Below are 20,495 nucleotides of genomic sequence, written 5' to 3' on the forward strand. Positions count from 1 at the left end.
AGTGTTATATAGTGAGACTAGTTATTTCGTGGTCCGATCTTATACAAACTCTTTGAATAGAACATCCCTAGCCACATGTTTCTACATGAATGATCAGGATCATATCATTTGTAGCACTTTACAATAGTTGTAACATCTACAAAGTGGGTCGTAATCGTAGTGTCACAAGGATAAGGTATCCAGTCTTATCCATCTACTACAGACTGTTTAGGTTGTCTCTTAAACATGATCCACTTGTATGTCTCCACATACATATTTAAGTTACAAAAGACAACCTTGGATCTTAGTTTATTGGTTTTGTGGGTTAATGTTATTAAATGTCAAATAAAATACTACTTATTTTGTTAAATAAATAAATTGTTTGTACATTATGATTGTAAAATACCAAACCTACAAGATTTAGGGCATCGTCCCTAACAGTTTTATCCTTAGTGAGCTAGTAAGGGGATCTAATGGAACTACAGATTAGAAGCTTCAATGATACGAGATTAATTAATTAAACTCTTTAATTAATTAACCAACATTCATTAATTACCGGTGACTCCACTAAAGACCGACAAATACACTCTTCACATTGTAGATATATTTTTGTGTCTATGGATATAATCAATCAACAGTAAGTTGACCCTTCACGAATCGCTCGTAACTACAGTTGGGTCAAAAGTATCGTTATACCCATGTAGTTACATCTAACTCCTTAAGTACCATTGATCTCTTTAATGAACAATTAATTATAGTCAAACTATAAATTAGACTTCTCTCTGGCCAGTGAGAGGATGAGGTACCTCATCATTCAAGACCCAGAATCAGTCTTTAAGTGAGCAATTCATCTACTAATCCTATAACCGAGAAAGAGAAAATATCATCTTGTGTAGTTGTGTTCCCTATTCTCCACTCATACGAATTTCTAAAATGGTAGGCATATTGAGTCGGTGAATCAGGTCACTCACCCATACAGATCAAAGGATTGACCTATACAGGAGTTCACAACTCACTCAGGAATGAGGTCAAGTTACCTTGGTCATCTAGTGAAATGTAACTCTTTTCAAGTAACGATATTATAAAGAAGGACTGACTGTTTTAAAATCCGATCTTATATAGACTCTTTTTATAAAATACCTTTACTCATATGTCTCCACATGAACGATTAAGATTAAGTCGTTTGTAATACTTTACAACTATTATAACAATTACAAAGTGGGTCGTATCCGTAGTGTCACCAGGATAAGACACCCAATCTTATCCATATACTACAATACTTAAACATGATCCACCGTATGTCAACCACATACATGTTTAAGTTATATTAAATAACCCTATATTTTGTTTATTGGATCGAGTTACACAATTCTAAATGGAAAATAAAAAAAAAAAAACTCTTTATTGTATGAAATAAATGAATATCATCGTTTATATATCACAAACCACTAGATTTAGGACACAGTCCTCAACAAAGTTAACCACTAGAAAGACCCATATCTTGTAGATAGTGTGCACTTGCACTGTTTTAAAGACATTTTCTTTCAAAAGGTTTTCAATCAGGGCAACACATTCTCAGGCGATTAAATTATTGTTATTATTATTATTATTATTTTGGAAATGAAGACATTTTTATAATAAAAAAATTTATACAATATGCATGGATTTTTTTTTTTTTTTTAGGATGAAAATGATGCAATGCATAGCATTTTGTGACGCATTACAAAAACATCATATTCTTAAGATACTACAAGAACTTTTAATTGACATGAAATAGAGAAAGGAAGAGAAAGGAAAAATACTTATGTAGCCAAAATCTTGTGTATCCAAATTGTTTATGTTAGGTTGTATGTCCTAAAACTGTAGTTTGTATTGTTAAATATATTCTATTATCAATAAAGATGTTATTGATGTTTATTCAATAAAATTGTTGTTGAATATGTAAATTGCACTTGTAAAGACTAAATTCAATAAACTCCATCCATGACTATTATATGAATACTTGAACTTTATGTGGAGACATAAGAGTGGATCAAGTTCAATAAATAGCCAAAACGGTTTATAGTATACGAATAAGGTTGGGTACCTTATTCTGGTAACACTCTCGGATGCGGCCTACTCTGTAGTTGTTATAATTTGTTGTAAAATGCTATAGACGAAGTGATCTTGATTCGTTCATGTATTGACATGAGGAGCGGGGGCATCATATGCAATGAGTTTACATAAGATCGGACCAAGAAATAAGTCATTATTACTTTATAACGTTGTTTACTGTTTAAGATTGACTATTTTAAAGCGATGACCTAGATAACTTAACCATAATCCTGAGCTAGCTATAAACTCCTGTTTATTCGGGATTATCCTTAGATTTGCATAGGTGAGGGTTGACTCAACAACGCTGACTCAATAAGCCTCCCATTTCAAGGGTAAGATTGATTAGATAGCTGGGGACATAAGGTGCAAGATGGAACTCACTCCTACCTACTTTTAGGGATAGTAGAGAGGTTGTTCCCTTAAGTGCTGACTCCGGGTCTTGAACAAGGGGCCCCAACCTCTCATTGGTCCGAGAGAGACTCGGTTTAGTGATTGGATCGTAAACCAATTGTTTATTAAAGGATCAGTGGGACTTAAAGAGCAAGATGTAATCTCGGGGATAAAACAACCATTGACCCAATCGTTATTACGAACAACTTATGAAGGGTTAACATACTAATCACGGTTATATCGAGTGGACACAATATATCTATAGTGAGGGGAGTGCAACTACAGAGCTTTAGTGGAGTGACCCGATAGTTAACAAATGGTGATTAATTAGGTTAAAGAGTTTAGCTGGTTAATCTCGGAGAGTCAGCCTATGATATGTATATCCATAAGGTCTCTCTACTAGCTTGTAAATCTTGGATTAGTAGATTGAGTGAATTTGAAGCATTCAAATTCAATTTAAAGTGTGCAAATTTTAAATTAGGATTTGAATTTGAATTGTTCAATTTCAAGTTAGGGTTTGGATAATTATATTCGATATAATGAACATCTAATTTATCAAAATTAAACATAATCAGAGAGTTTAAAATATTTAAATGTTTATTTAAATATTAAATACATGAATAGGTTTCATGTATGATATAGGTGTTTAATTAATTTAATATTTGATATTAAATTAATCAGTTAATTAAACTTAAATTAATTTTAAATTTTCAAATTTAATTTTAGAAATTGAAATTTTTATTTGATTAATTTTGAATTAAATCAATTGAAATTGAAAATTAATATTTGATATAATGGAAAAATCCACATTTTGAGTAGCCTAGTGGATTTCTCCACATTTGGACACCTATCCCACTTAGTTTTTGGACTTTGATGTGTCAATCAACATTATAGCTTGGTTCTTGCATGTATTCGATAAATATATACTTTATTTTTTTGGAAATTGAAGCGAGAGTTGCATGTTGAACTTTAAAGAAATTTTGCAGAAATTTGTTTCTGAAGGAAATAGATTTGAGATTTCCATGAGTAGCGGAAATAGATTATTCTAAATCACAATCATGAATGAACAATACATTTACAGTCGACTTCAAACAAACGGTTATACAATTCATACAGAAATTACAGCATGAAAAACTCAAAAGAACAAAGAGCTGTCTCTTATACACATCTAGATGTGTATAAGAGACAGAGCAAAAGCTATGCAATCGTTTAGCTCATCGTTTAGCTCGGTCTGTCGTCTACAGACTCTACACGATCGTTTATTTTGGGCAAGCGATCGTCTAGCAAAACTATGCGATCGTTTAGTAAATACTACATGATCATTTAGCTTGCCACTGCACGACCGTTTAGCTTGCCCAACTGTCGTTTAGTAAATCCGTATTTACTTGATGACTATCATGAGATCCCTTTTTCACTGAGAGAGAAATCTTAAAACTTTTTCTTACGAAAACTTTTCAGTGTTTGTAAATCTTTTTTTTAAAAAAAAAATAGGAAAAAAAATTTCCTTCTAAACTCACGGTTACCATGAATTCAATAACCACTCATTCACTTGGTTACTAAAGAAAAAGAATTAATTATCGAATAATTAATATTATTATAAATATAAATGATAACCAACTTATTATACTATATTTATAACCTATAGTTTTAATATTTCATCTCATGAAACATATAAACCATAGTTTTTTTTTTCTATTCCATGATACTTAATGTAAATCTCATTTACATCAATCCTCCACTAAATGTATCTCATACATCATACCTATTATATCATATATAATCAAAATACCTCTTGTCAATTTGAACATTTCAAATCAACACCAAGAACTGATCATCAACTGAAACCATTGAGCTACCAATGAGACCTCGTGGACCTGTAGCTCAAAGCTCCAAAGGTACGTGAATAACTAACTAAATTCTTTAGTCACGGGATCCACCATCCATTAACTGCCAAACACTTCACTAAAGATCGACAGCTGAACTCTTCTTATCACAGATATATTATGTATCCATCTTAACGAATCAGCAGTGCGACAACCCTTCACAGATCGCTCGTAAGTACAGCTAAGCCAATAACTGTTATGCCCCTGTAGTTATATCTGTCTCCTTAAGTACCACTGATCTCTCTAATGATCATTAGTCATAGTTCTATTATGACTAAGTCTTCTCTTCCAAAGAGAACTGTGGCCAACTATTTTCAAGCTCCAGAATCAGCCCTTAAGGGAGCAATCTCTCTACTTATCCCTGCTTCGGGAAAAGATTAAATTCCATATTGTGGATTGAATTCCAGCTCCCGATCAGACAAGTCCCCAAAAAGGTAGGCATATTGAGTTGACAATCTGGCCACTCTCACCCATACTAATCAAAGAACGATCCTCAAAGGCAGGAGTTCCCAAAACACTCAGGATTGAGGTCGTGTCACCTATGATTGTTTACGTGAGATGTAAGTCTCTAGTATCAACGACGTTATATATAAAGTCTAGTCATCTCGTGGTCTAGGTCTTATATAAACTTTTTGTATAGGACACCCCCGCTTGCACGTTTCCACATGAATAGTCACAAGATCAACCATCTATAGTAGTTTACAACACTTATAAACCTCTACAAAGCGGGTTGTATCCGTAGTGTCACTAGAATCAGGTATCCCACCTTAATCCTTATACTACAGACCTATTTAGGTTATCACTTAAGGCACGATCCACTTATATATCATATATACATGTTTAAGTTCACATAAGATAACTAAGGAGCTTTGTTTATTGGATATGAGTAAATGTCAGAATTAAATAACACTTATTTTATTCATTGAACAATGTGTATCTTTACAAAACAACGAGACTCCAGGAGAATTAGGATACCAATCCCAACAGTTTCTGCTTAACCCTCTATAGATCCACCTCAAATCCCCTCAATTTTGAGTTTCACCACTCCAATCCAAATTGGAGAATAGTAGAGAAGACACTCTTGGTGATCCACAATTGATTTGCAGCTCAAATTAGTGGAAAGCAGCTTGGATTTCGTGGAAGTCTTCAAAAGTATAAGTTCTAAAACCTTTCTCTTTTGAAATATTATATCATGCATGCTTTTAGAACACAAATTAAGTGTAATTAGAGCGCTTATTGATTATGATTTCTTCCATTGCGTGTATGTATTTTCCATCAATTGGTATTAGAGCATGATTTAAGTACTCAATTAACGTTAATTTGAGTTTGGTGGGTGAATTTCTATGGATGCATGTTTGGTTGACTAATATGGTTGAAATTCAACTTTGGTATTAGATTTCTCTTTGATTATGAAGTTTAATTTGTAATTGGCTCTTGATTGATGAACTTATATGTGTGCTTTGGAATCTATAATTTTATTAGAGTCAATAGAGTTGAAATTAGGCTATAATCGAAGATTGAAGCAAGCAAGGTCAGTAGCAGGCTGCGTTGCAATGCTACCCTAGAGCGTTGCAACACTGCTTTTGTTGAACCCGTGGCATTGTAACGCTGGGAGTGGAGCGTTGCAACGCTGCTCATCTCAACCCAAAAAGGCGCACGTTCGTGAGCCGGTTCGACTAGTTTTGTTGGTTTTTGGTCAGGTTCAGCCCATTTTGGTCTGATTCAGCCTTATTTGGAGCCTTGGAGAATTGGTTTGGGTCGGGTCTAGATTCTTTTTTAAGCTGTTTTTTAATTACTTTTGTAATAATTAGTAATTTTGCTTGCTCAGTCTGCCAAAGTCGAACCATATTAGTGGTGTTTAAATATTAATGCATGTGATGTATGTTATATTTAAATTAAACATATATGTGCATAATGTATGCCATGTAGATTTAAAATCTCATCATAGGCATGTTACATGCATTTAAAATATATTATAAAGAATTATAATATATAATATACATGTTTAGAGTTTCTAAAGTTTAATATAAGTGTTATATTAAAGTTTGAATATCTTTGATGAATGTTATGGATGCAAAGTATGTCTATTATCTTATAAATTATTATAAAATTGGATTAGATATTAAGATCCATAACAAAGATAAGTTGCATGCTCAGGTAGATTAACCCCTTGTTTTAATAGTTAAAATAGGTCGTTATCTTATAAAACCTGGGTTACAAACTCAACTGGTATATAATCTTGTCTAATGTTGGGGTTAAAATTGGTTTATCACATAAACTTAGGTTTTTTTTAATTAGCTGGAATATTCCTAAGTAAAGATTTACCCAAAAATAAATAGAACACTTTAGTCGGAGATTCATAGGATGTCATCCACATAGATTAATACATAAACCTTGATCTTAGCCTTAAGAAAATAAAATAATGAGTGATTAGCTCTTGAGTTTTTAAAACCCCACCAAGTAACACATTTTTAAGCCTCTCATACCAAGCTCTAGGAGCTTGTTTTAAGCCATACAATTCCCGATTCAATTTACAAACATGTTGTGGTTTATCCTCGCCAATATAACCCTCAGATTGTATCATAAATACACACTCTTCTAAATATCCATTCAAAAAGAAATTATTTATATCTAACCGTCTTACACTCCAATTATGATTATAGTCAATGTGAGCATAATTCAAACAATAAATGACTTCATAATCGGACTAAATGTTTCTTTAAAGTCAATACCTAGACTTTGATGAAAACCTTTTGCTACTAACCGAACTTTATATTTATGAATTGTTCCATTTGTATTCCTTTCAATCTTGAATACCCACTTGCATCCCATAAGACTAAAGTTTGAGTTGTAATGAACCAAGATCCATGTATTGTTTTTGTTCAACACCTCAATTTCTGATTGCATAGCATTCCTCCATTATGTTGATTGTAAGGCCTCATATGTTGTCCTTGGTTTCTGTTCATTAAGATTATCTACATGATATGAAAGATAATCATAGGTTTTTGGTTTGAAAATACTACTTTTAGCATGAGTTTGCATTGGACATTGTGAGATTTGATATTCTGGTTGGTTTGTATGAATGGATGGCTCAAGGTTAGAAAAACATACCTCAGGATTAGCAATTGGTTGGGACAAAGATTCAGAGTTGAGTGTTGTTATGGGGGAAATTCTCGGCTGCATCAAAATTTTGAGAGGGAGAAATTTAGCTTCATCTTATGACTGGACTAATTGATCGATGGGTTTAACATGACTTTGTGTAGGTGATATTGACTCTTGAATGGAAAAATCAACACATGACACTATGGAGCTATAAGATTATTGTTTTGTAAATTGAACTAGTTAGAAAACTACTTTTGAATGGAAACTCTTTCTCATTGAAGAAAACATGTCTAGACACATAAATTTTTCCACTTAAGCTTAAGCGTGAGTTTCACTATAGCCAAAAAAACACATTTAATGTTATGGAATTGAAACTTAAGTTTGATAAGGTCTAATACAAGGAAAATAAGCACCTCCAAATACTTTTAAGAAAGTATAATATGCTTTTCTCTCAAAGGCTTTTTCGCAAGGTGACTCAAGTTCTAAAACTGGTGTGGGAAGACGATTTATTAGATAAATAGTGGAAACAAATGCATCCCACCAATATTGTAAGGGCATTGAAGCTTGGGCAAGTAAGATTCGACCCATTTATACTATATGCCTATGTTTTCTCTCAACTAACCCATTTTATTAGCTTGTATGAGAACAGAGGTGCCTAAATTCTATTCCATTTTATTTTAAATAAGTATTAAAACTCCTAAACTCACCCCACTAAGTTTGTAGATTCTTAATCTTTCTCTCAAAGTTGTTTTCAACTAGGATTTTGTATTGTGTAAAGGCTTGGAAGGCTTGCCCTTTATTTTTGAGGGGAAAGATATGTGTAAGTCTAGGATAACTGTCTATAAAGTTGATATAATAAAAACAACTAGAGGAGGAAGCTACTAGTGAAGGCCCCCAAAGGTCACAAGCTACTAGCTCAAGTGGATTTTTTGCTTGAAATGTTGAGTTTTTAAAAGGAAGAACATGAGATTTTCCACATTGATATGCATTATAAAAACTACTTTCATTACTAAGAGTAGTGACATATACATGCTTTAAAACTTGACACAAAACTTTATGTGATAGATGACCTAATCACTGATGCCTACACATCTTTAGAAATATTAGACTGACTTAAGAAACAATAGTAGCACCATAGTGGAAAAATTTATGTGCCTAGACATGTTGTCTTCGATGAGAAAGAGTTTCCATTTAAAAGTGGTTTTCTAACTAGTTAAATTACAAAACAAATATCTTATAGCACCATATTACCATGAATTGGTTTTCCCATTCAAGAGTCAATGTCACCCACACAAAGTCATGATACACCCATTGATCAACTAGACTAGTCACAAGATGAAGCTACAATTTCTCATTCTCGTAGCTCTGATACCAACAAGTACTTTTAGATTGATATGAAATAGAGAGGATTTAAATCCAGAAATTTATACAAAATACATAATGATAAAAATAGAAAACAAAGGATGTTCATGGACTCCTCAACTACCGATAGTGCTAACCACCTACATGATAAAATAGGCTAAACCTAAACACAAGTTGTTAGCTGCCATTTACAAATTCAAAACAATAAATAAATAAATACATGAAAAATGACATCGCTATTTTAGTGAGATACTTTAACAATACTTGACTATTCAAGAATAAAATACCATAATTTTGCTTATATAATCTCACAATTTTTTGATCATGTTCTAAAGAAATTTTATTATCTTGGAACCAAGATGATCTATACTTCAAACTTTGATATTGTCCCTCCAGAGCTTATGTTCAAATATGAATTTGACTCATTCTTCAAGATAATTTTCTTGACCAGTTATCATTTCATAAGTTATTTCAATGAAAGTTAATGAGTAATACATAATTTTATTAAATAAAATTGTGTTTTTCGTAATTGATGGAACCACATTACCATATATATTCAACAAAACGAGTAAATTCTAAATCATACTAGGAAAACAAACCCCCACATGAAATATAATGTACTTTTGCTCTCTCCATATGCGATATACGTATATCATATGTCTAGTTGGGAAGGAACAATGAATGACTCTCGAATATTTCTTGAATGTATTAGAGATCCTGCAAATAAATTTTCAATGTCCAAATGAAATATTTATCTATATTTATTTATTCTCTGAAATAGTAACCTTTCTATGATTATTTGTTTATTGATTGAACAAAATGTGAACCACTAGGTGAAGAAGAGATATTCAATCATCGTCATTCATCACTTCGCGATGTGATTGAGAGATACTTTGGGTATTAAAGTCTCGATTTCTTATTTTGAAGCAAATGTCTCCTATCTTTTGAACAAATTTGTCGTACAATACATAAATTTATCAATTTATATGATAGCTATGATAGGCTTTTTAAAGAAGAAAACATAAAATATGACAGTGATATTCTTCAAATATAGATATCTATTTTCTTTGGGGAGGGGGGCATTGGGACTGCCCTTTAATGGAGCGGAGAATCTTAATTTAGGCAAGAAACAAAGGAGGAAATGGGGGAAGAAAATTCTGTGCCAGATAAATGGACCTTTTCTCGCCCGTTTATTTTCTTTATTACCTTTTGTATGTAAATGTTTGAATCATTTAAACTCTTATGTATTGATAATGATATTGTATGAATAATTTGACATATTTAAAACATTTTTAAACTCTAAAGTCTTATGTATGGATAATAAAATAAATTAACATAAATTTTCATTTTAGTTAACTTTAAGAAATTTAATATTTTTGTAATGAGGAATTAACTAGAGGATTCACACGGAATTAACCTTCTAAATGAAAGTTCATAACGAAAAACAACTATTTTAATAATTTTTTTCTTTAAAAAAGCATTTCATTAATTTTTGAAAAAAAAAAAGTCCTGCAAATTCCGCATGAAGAATCAAATTTTCCATTTAAGTTCACAGGTAGAGGAATGAAAATGGGGAACGAAGAATCCACCCCACCCTATGAACTTCTATTTGCAATCCCAATTGAGATAAATGTGAGTCAAAATCAACTTAGACATATACATATAGTGAGAGATCATATTATTGATCAACCTTAGATGACAATTTGAGATTGTTTTTCTTACCTTTTCTCTTTTTTATAATTGTGGGAATATTTGTGTTGTTTATACGAAGAGATTATAATTGTTTTTTTTCCACCTATTAGACACGTTTCTTTTTTATTATTTCTCTTTATTGATTGGTTAAAAATATATAGACTTGTAATTGATAGTGTGATTACAATAAACTCGATGGATTTTAGCTCCTACAGTATTACATAGATATAATATTATAAAAATAATTTGCTATTCATTTTTTATAAATTCAAAAACTAAAAAGTAATTATCAAATAATCTTTTAAGCATTTAATTTAATTTGGGCAATATAGTCTAGATTCATTTTGATTTCAATAACTTAAAATTTTCAATCAACTTCAATGTGCTGAGCTTAATTTTAATCCGGTCTCATGTGATTATATATCATTCGTTATTCTAAACTATATTTTTACCTATAAAAAGAATTCAGATATATCCTTCATTTTATTACTTGGTCCTAAACCTTAATTCAAAAATTAAACATGAAAATAACTCAATTGATATAATTATCAACCTCATATCCGATTCCACTTCAAATATTGTAAAAAAAAAAAAAAAAAATCCTAATTCCAAGAGATATGTCAATATCGTTAATCTTAAACCCTAATATAGAAAAATTGTGTCAATATGGTAACAAAAGAAATTTCGTACAGTTTGACTAAACCATGAGGATTAAATTGAAATTATGCTAAAAGAATCGGACCAAATTTGTAATTTAGTTAAAATATTAAAATATATTAGAAAAAAGAAAAAGAATTCTGAAGCTAGGGGTACGCTTCTTCTTCTTCTCCCTCTCTCAATCGAACATTCTCTGCTCCGACGAGAAGAGCCCATACATTTCCATCTGCCACCTCTCCGGCTGAACTTAGAGCTGCTTCCGGTGCCTGATTTTGAAGTTCTTTTCTGCAGATCTTATCGATTATTCTCTCGAAAACCATGGTGAGAGGGTTGCTCAATAAGCTCGTCTCTCGATCTCTTTCTGTCGCGGGAAAATGGCAGCAACAACAGCTGCGTCGTCTCAACGTCCATGAGTATCAGGTTACCTTTTCTTTTTTTGTTCTAATAGTTTCTTTTACTGTGAACATATCCTGGATTTTGATTTATGGGTATGTTTAGCCATCATAACAGTTTGGTAAAATTTCTTTTTGGCCGATTCTTGCATTTGATTTAAAATCTGTGAAAGAATTCTCATTTTGTGCGTGAGCTTTGTTATTGTGGAGATCAGGGTGCTGAGCTGATGAACAAATACGGGATCAATGTGCCAAAGGGTATTGCTGTTTCCTCTGTTGAAGAAGCAAAAAACGCAATGCAAACTGTTTTTCCTGATGCGAAAGAGGTAAGCATGGGGCTTCAGGTCTCTCTCTCTCTCTTCATCCTCTCATGATGCAAACGGTCCTTTCCATGGACGTTTACTAATTCTGAAATCACAAAAAATAGAAATCATTACAGTTACAGTATTGCCTTGCATGACATTTTTGTTTAGAAATGAAAAAGAAGTTGGCCATTGCTTAGTTAATGCCACAAGACGTATTAGCAAAAACTTAGCCAGTTATGAGACGCATTATACAAAATTTGATATTGTGCAGCTGGTCGTTAAAAGCCAAATTTTGGCTGGTGGAAGAGGTTTGGGAACATTCAAAAGCGGCTTAAAGGGTGGAGTTCACATTGTGAAGGTGGATCAGGTTGAAGAGATTGCTGGTAGGATGCTCTTTTGTATTTTCATGTTTGTCCTAAAATGTTCTCAGTATCTTATTATTTGAAGATTCTAGTTCTACCTAAAGATCCCATCAGTGTTTTTCTTGAAGATAAATGGTTACTCCTGAAATTTATATTAGATGTAAATTTCCTGACATCTTGGAACTAGGATGAGAAGGATGAGAAGGATTTCTTCATGCCAAGTCGTCTATTGTATTTTGTGAAATTAAATATTTCTATTCCGTGTGGAGCTCACAACTTTAACGGAATATTTCAGTAATTCATTTCTCCCCCTTCTTTCCTATTTTGTGTGCAGGAAAGATGCTTGGGCAGATACTTGTCACCAAACAAACTGGTCCCCAGGGCAAAGTTGTCAGTAAGGTAACATACGTCTTTTCACTGCTCAGTCCGTCCAGTTCCTTGTGAATATGTTGAACCTGATTGGCTATTACCTTTGCTTTTGGACTCAAATCTGCACCATTGGGTAAAATTATTAGATCAAGAGTTAATCTAGACAACAGCCTTACTTGAACAAGATTTGTTTTTTAGGTTGTACACATATCTTCTTGACTAGTAGTCCAACTCATGATGGTTATTTCTGAAGTTCTATTAGTAATCTCAGTCTAACCACATGCCTAAGGGTGGCAAGTGGTGCCATGTTTCAGTTGGGTATCAAAATTCCCCCAAAGACATTTCCAAAAATGGCTTAGAAACATGATAACATACGCCTAATCCAATTGATGTAGTTGATTAGTTAGCTTAGGCTCTCATTGCCATTTAGCTTAAGTATGTATATGATTTTGTTAAAGGGGATGTGTATTATAGACACCAAAGGCAAAACATCCTAAGGCCAAGGGTTGAATTGAAAATACCTTTACTGGAAAAACTACTCAGTAAGGGCCTTCAAATTACCTTTTATATGGCTGGAACAAAACCATCACATCTTCGAAGATAAGGGTACTGTGTCCAATAATCAATGGAACAAAGGAATCAATACTTTTTGGAATTCAATGATTTGCAAGTATATACACTAAAGAGCAGTTACGTTTGCACTCATAGTGACTGTGTCCAATAATCAATGGAACAAAGGAATCAATATTTTTTGTAATTCAATGATTTGCAAGTATATACACTAAAGAGCAGTTAAGTTTTGCACTCATAGTGTAGTGAGGGTGAAAACTGCAGAAACCATCACCTTCTAGTGAAGTAAAATCTATTCAATAATCTCCCTCTCACGTAAGAGCCTAGTTAAACTTCAACCTCCAGCTAGAATTATCTATCTTTCCCAGGCTTTTCGATGTACCTGGGGTGAGAATGAGGTAAAGAAATTAAGTCCAGGATGAACATTGCACAACTTGGAGGGCACTAATGATATAAAGATTGATAAAGGATCCACTCACATATTAGCTTCCAATTATGATGAGTTGCAGTGTCTTAAATATGTTGTGTATTTTCTAATAACAATATGTTATACTCTATTACGAAGCATATTCTTGTGTTTCTTCCTTCCCTCTCATTATCCCGTTTGTGTCTGCTGCATGGTTTGTTCAACACTTGATACTAAAGATCTGAATACTTTAACATGACTGATTTAATTTTCTTTGTTTCCTTTGTATAACTCAATGCAGGTTTATCTGTGTGAGAAGTTGTCACTTATCAATGAAATGTACTTCGCTATCACTCTGGATCGTAAAACTGCCGGTCCAGTATGTTCCATTACCATGTGTGCCTGCTTCATTTCTTTTTGCAGAGAATTTTCAGTATTTCTTATTTAGTTTGTCAAATTAGGTGCATCCTAAGTAAGGAGGACTTTGATTGTTAAATAAAATAAATTTTAACTTGCTTTATTTCCAGCTTATAATTGCCTGTAGAAAGGGTGGAACTAGCATCGAAGATCTTGCTGAGAACTTCCCAGATATGATTATAAAGGTTGTTATTTCATCTTTGCTCGTTTGGTAGTGTTGAGCAAAAGCGAGCTTTTCTTCTTTTGACATTGGTTCAACTTAATGTTTCCTCACTCATCCATCTCTTTCTTCTCTGGAAGGTACCTATTGATGTTTTCAAAGGAATAACGGATGAAGATGCTGCAAAGGTTGTGGATGGTTTGGCTCCCAAGGTTGCTGATAGACAGGATTCGATTGAACAAGTGAAAAAATTGTATAAACTCTTCTGCGAATGTGACTGCACATTGCTGGAAGTAAGCATGACTTTATTAACTTTACTGTTGGCAGTTTACATATTTGCTTGAATTGCTCCACTTCCTAGAGTGTTAATCTGATGATCCTGACTATCCGATTTGTTGCAGGTAAATCCCATTGCGGAGACTTCAGAAAATCAGTTGGTGGCTGCCGATGCTAAGCTAAACTTTGATGATAATGCTGCATTTCGTCAGAAAGCAATATTTTCTCTTCGTGATCCAACTCAAGAGGATCCTCGAGAGGTCTGGTTTTCATTCTTAATGTGGAGGAGAATACTTTCTTGATTTTATTGAGATTATTGGTATGAAAATAAAATCCTACTGTTTTTTCCTTCTTTTTTTGTGAGAATCACCAACTTTTAGGGGTTGCATTAACTATATTGCCAAAATTTTAATTTGGTTTCCCAATCAAACTTAATAAAGTGCAAAAGTAAACCGATGTTGATTATTAGGGTTCCTTAAAACAATTTCTTATTTACTCTAAAGGAAGCCTCGTTTGCTCCTATCCTCAGCCCTAGATTTTGTAAACTATTTTTTTTATTTTTTTATTTTTTTTATTGTTTATTCTATGTCTTCAACGTGAAACCTAGTTTCAAATCATTTGTAATTATTTGTTGGTATTGCATCTTTGTAGCCCTTACCTTGACCTCAATTCTTAACCGACTTATATACTTTTATTGTATATTCCACATCTTCTAGAAATAGGAACAAACCAAAGTAGCTACATATCTAAGATTTAATATTCTACAAATTTTATTGATAACCAATTGTTGTAAGGTAAGGTTAGGTTAGGTGGTTGCCTCATAAGATTAGCCAAGGTGCACCGAGCTAGATTGGACACCCATAAATTTTAAAAATAAAAAAGTTTGCATGGAGGCATGCCGTTTTATTCTTAAAATTCAAGTAGAAAAAGCACCAAATTTTTTTTTGGACTCTCCACCTAAACGTTTGGAAGTTAAAAAAATAGTCGAAGTCTTCATACCTCCCGGTCCTCTTTTTCTCTGCAATTCTCTTCTTTTTGTATGTTGTATTTTTCCTCATTTCAGTTTCAGCTTCCCCCTTCGTTCAGCATTCTTCTACGAGGATGGGCATGAGTGCTTTTTTGTATGTGAATATTATGAAGCGTAATGACTTTGAAATGTCTATTTGATTTTCTTTGTTCTTTCCAATAGGTTGATGCTGCCAAAGCAGATCTAAATTACATTGGTTTAGATGGAGAAATTGGTTGCATGGTCAATGGTGCAGGATTAGCAATGGCTACGATGGATATAATTAAGCTGCATGGGGGAACTCCTGCCAATTTCCTTGATGTAGGTGGAAATGCTTCTGAAGGCCAGGTAAATGATTGAAGCAAATCGATCTCTTCTAAAGCCCTATAATTCAATCTCCGCCGCCCCACCCCCACCAAGAATTTTATGACAGAGGGTGGTGGTTGTTGAGTGAAAAATGATTTTATAATTTAATGTTAATTTGTTAGAAAGTATGATTACGTATAGATTAAAGAAGTTATTCCTTGAAACTGGAGTTTCTGGTTCTTTATTGCAATTACAGAACATTCAAGTAGTTTCTTGAAAAGTTATTTTTTTGTTATTTTATTTTATTTATTTATATTTCCATCTGTATTTTATGTCAAGAAAAGAAAACCAAAATTAATAGAAACTTAAAAAACATATTACCCACATATCAAATACACTATAAAATACTATTAATTTGTTATCATTTCAATATGTTTACATTTGTAAATGAAAATATGTTTACTTTTAACAAAAAAAAAATATTTCTTTTAATTTTATATAATCTATTTTCAGAAAAAAATGAAATCAACAAATAGAATTTGCTGTGCGGACATTTTTCATATTACATGTGTTATGTGTGGAATGTGCGAGGAAATCTTCAAAACTTTGTTGCCATATATTTATTCATACTTCATTCGTTTTCTAGACTAGTCATTATTGTACGACGGGTTAATAACTAAAATGATAAAGCAGGTAGTTGAGGCATTTAAGATATTGACTTCTGACGAGAAAGTTAAAGCAATTTTGGTGAACATTTTTGGTGGAATAATGAAATGTGATGTCATAGCTAGTGGAATTGTCAACGCTGCCAAACAGGTAAAATTTGCATATTTCTGGTTTCCATCATTATGTCAGACTGCTTCTCTTGCTGTTTTTGATATTTCAGCTATCAAATACACAATTGTACATATGATATCCTTTTTAATCAAGAAGCTTGAAATATATCCCAATTGCCCATTTACTACGCCCCCTTCATCCATGCTAAACTGCCATATAAAAGCAATTAAGAAATTGAAACCTAATGAAGAGCTTTCAGCTATGGCCTTTTACAAGTTTGAGTTAGAATCTTCTGAGTTCTTTTTGAATATCCTTCAGTTTCTTTACTTTTATAGTTCTGGTGGAAATAAGTCAGAATAAATTTTGTAATTGTTTTGAATTATTGTACGTTATAACTTTTCACCACATTATTGCAATGTTATCTTTCTTTTAAACAAAAATGTTGCTGGAAGAATTTGAAGATTGGCTTAATATCAATCCTCAATAAACGCAGATGGAATTTGAACAGAAGTTTGGCGTTCACATTTTTACTCCTTAAAAGTCCTTAATAAAATTTCACATGTACTTGGCAACTGTTGGCTTCTGTTTGCTTAGCAAGATATATGGTTACGAACATGTTATTCTAAGATTGGATATGACCTTATGTTTAAGGTTGCCCTCAAAGTGCCCGTGGTTGTTCGGCTTGAAGGTACAAATGTTGACCAAGGAAAAAGAATTCTGAAGGTAAATCTTCAATCGTAGGGTTTTTTTTTGCCTCTAATAATTAAGGTCCCGTTCGGTAACCATTGGTTTTAGATTTTAGATTTTTATTTTTGAAATTAAGCATATTATTCACATTTCTTACAATGATTTGCATCTTTCTCAACTACAATGGTTGAATTCTTAACTAAATTTTAAAAATAAAAACAACTATTTGAAAGCTACTTTTTTAATTTTTCCAAATTTGGCTTTGTTTTTTAAACCATCGAAGTTTTTTAAACCATCGATGAAAAGTAGATAATAAAGAAAGAAATTTGGTAATTGAAGTAATGTCGATAGACTTAATTTGTTTTTTTTTTTAAAAAAAACAAAATGAACGGGCCTAAAGGTTCTGCTTGTCTACTGAGAGAGTAACCAAATTTTATGTGATTGCTGATGGTTTTTCAGGAAAGTGGCATGACATTGATAACGGCAGAAGATCTGGATGATGCTGCAGAGAAAGCAGTTAAAGCAGCATATTGAGTCATTTTCAATTATTTTTCATGGATGGCTTGTTTCCTTGTGATTGTTGTTCTTTGTTGGATCAATGCGGTTTTGATTGACCCTTTCCTGAAAATTCGAGGAAACATTGTTTGCCACAACACGAAAGCACACACATCTGTCATTCGATGAAAAGAAGTCGAAATTTTAATAACGAGTAGCTTTTTTGCTGAGATTATGGGTGGCTGTTGTCCATGCCCCTTTGAGTTTCAAACTTTTCTCGTCCTTTATTAATACGAGCCATAGTGATTGAATTTGTAATCTCCCAGACTTTCTAATGCTATTTCAAATCCTGTCTTATTTTAATTTTTCAGGCCAAAAATGCAGATTACCATTTGGTTGGTGATACTGATAAATGGGTGTTCAAGATAAAATGACACTCTTATAGGAGCATCGAACGTTATATATATATGAATGGCTTGTTCCCTTGCAAATCTCAAGGCTTTATATGTTGGATTAATATGAAATTTATATGTTGGATTAATATGAAATTTGCAATCATTACACCTATATTAGCAATTACTTTCATACGATAAATTAGAACAAATTAATTGTAAAAATAAAGTTGGAGAAGGTTTGTAAAAACAATACTAAAATTTTATAATAGTCCGACCAAATTTAGTTTATTCCACTCCCTAGACTCTTCTTAGCTATTTCACTGACATTTCAATATCAAAATGCTCTTTAAGAGCGAGCAACCCTAATAACGTTGGATTTGGAAACTATAAGGGATTTTTTTTTTTTTTTTTTGTATGGATGATCTCATTTGGACAAAATGACCATTGATTTTATCGCTTTGCCCCTAAGATGCCCATCGCGTGTACTACCAAGAACTCGATCCTTGATTACCCGTCAAACAATCCTTGTTGGCTTGTCACACGATCCTCAATACTCGAATACATGGTCACTCGATACACGTGTATACTCGATCATAGCCACGTCATACTCGTTAACTTATACTCGATCATTTTGAACTGCTCACGCTCGTCGAAGGACCTGCTTTGTAGTTAATACTCATGTACGAACATACACAAATTGGAAATTTTTCTGACAATTCTCACTATTCTTTCAACTCATTTTCTTGAAATGTGAAGTATTTCTTTTTACTAACTAAGAACAAACAGAACTGAAACACAAAAGAGAAAATTGAGCTCACTTTCCCTCCAAAAAACTCACTTCACAAAATTTTTTCTTGGTAGAGATCAATTTATAAAGGCACTCAGATCATTTCACTATATTGTCTCACATCTCAAGTAAGTAAATGTGCTAGTTTTTTTTCTCATTTTTTGCTCACGTTTTTTTTTTTTACTTTTCCGACGCTATGCGAGACATACAAATGTAGCAAAGAGAATGAGTGAGTGTGAGTTTATGAGTGTGCATTGAGACATGCGAGTAGCGCTCAGTGGAGTAAGGATGAGGGGAAAGAAAGTTGTGAAACAATAAGCATCGAGTTAAGAATACCGAGTATCGGGGGATGAGTATCAAGTATCGAGTAGCAAAAAGCGAGTAGCGAGGATCGAGTATAGCGAGTATTTAACAATAACCAATTTTCCTAATTGCTCACTTTGTGTATTATTTTTCTTGAAGGATGGAGAAGTATATTGTTATGTACATGTGATGACACATAAGAACGCTATATTGGAGGCCGTTTGAAATGTTTGCTAATTTCGAACACATTGATGTATAATGAGCTAGTAAATCTAGTATATGAGATCATGCAAGTTAGTTCGACAGAGTTCAAGATTATAATGAAGGTGACATATAAGATGGATATTGATTCTCCTCTAGTTTGCTTAATGGACGATGTTCATGTTAAATTTCTCCTCTCGGAGTACGACCGTACTAAACCATGGGTATTTGTAAGTCTTGAGGAAATTGGAGAAATTTATCGCGAGACAACATTAGATTACCCAGAGAGAGAAGACCAACCCATGTGTGGAATAGATGTCAATGAGCATGATGTTTGTCCATTGGGTGTTTCATTGAAAAACAACGACATCAATGTTAATATAGCGAACGTATTGCATCCGAATGTGACAATAGTAGAGGTTGAGACATGTATAAATGAGAATGTAATAATAGAAGAGGAAGAGGCTGAGAATGAAGAACAGCCAACCCAAGTTATTTTAGGGAGTGGTCCTTCTATTGTGAATGAAGAACAACCAACTTCGATTCTGTCAAATGATTTTGGCTATTTTGTTGGGAATGTGCCTCGCCAAAATCCGTGTAATGTACCATCCAGTAGTAATGCTAGAACGGGGGACCTAATCATGCAACCATAGTCATCCGTAGCATTAAGGGATATCATTGAAGTAGGTTAAATTCTCTTTAGCAAGAGTGATGTGAAGATGAGGTTAGCAATGTTGGCCATTAAGAACAACTTTGGCCAACATTGAGCTGCAAGTTAAAAAATCGAACAAAAAATTGTATTCTGATCGATGTTTACACCCGACTTGTAAGTGGACCGTTCAGGCAATTAAAATGGACAAATGTGATATTTTCAAGATCACAAAATGTACACCCAATCACACATGCTCGATTAAAGTATTGAATCATGACCACATGCAAGCTAGCACATTCGTTAATGAAAGACAAGTTCAACATTGGTTGGGGGGACAAACTGCACTATATTATTAAGGATATGCGGCATCAGTACGGTATCAATATTAGTTGTGACAAGGCATGACGTGCGAATTTTGCTCTTGCAAGGGGGACGCCAGAGGAACCATATGCGAACTTCATGCATATGGT

The 20,495-nt window shown here is 33.2% G+C and overlaps 1 protein-coding gene across 1 annotated transcript; it reads left to right on the forward strand.

Annotated features, from left to right (window-relative positions):
- Nucleotides 1-11,477: 11,477 nt before the first annotated feature.
- LOC120068435 (succinate--CoA ligase [ADP-forming] subunit beta, mitochondrial) lies at nt 11,478-18,044 on the forward strand. Its single transcript, XM_039020202.1, has 12 exons — nt 11,478-11,579; nt 11,767-11,877; nt 12,128-12,239; nt 12,553-12,617; nt 13,865-13,942; nt 14,091-14,165; nt 14,281-14,433; nt 14,542-14,676; nt 15,606-15,770; nt 16,422-16,544; nt 17,157-17,228; nt 17,652-18,044. Exons 1-12 carry the CDS (start codon nt 11,478-11,480, stop codon nt 17,724-17,726), a joined length of 1,266 nt encoding a protein of 421 aa, XP_038876130.1. The 3' UTR covers nt 17,727-18,044.
- Nucleotides 18,045-20,495: the final 2,451 nt, after the last annotated feature.

The sequence above is a fragment of the Benincasa hispida genome, chromosome 12, assembly GCF_009727055.1.
Source record: "Benincasa hispida cultivar B227 chromosome 12, ASM972705v1, whole genome shotgun sequence".
NCBI classification, from domain to species: Eukaryota; Viridiplantae; Streptophyta; class Magnoliopsida; order Cucurbitales; family Cucurbitaceae; genus Benincasa; species Benincasa hispida.

Coding starts and splice junctions, on each gene's coding strand:
- LOC120068435 (XM_039020202.1), top strand. CDS start 11,478: ATGGTGAGAGGGTTGCTCAATAAGCTCGTCTCTCGATCTCTTTCTGTC. Junction 16,545..17,156: donor TTGTCAACGCTGCCAAACAG/GTAAAATTTGCA, acceptor CTTATGTTTAAG/GTTGCCCTCAAAGTGCCCGT. Junction 17,229..17,651: donor AAGGAAAAAGAATTCTGAAG/GTAAATCTTCAA, acceptor ATGGTTTTTCAG/GAAAGTGGCATGACATTGAT.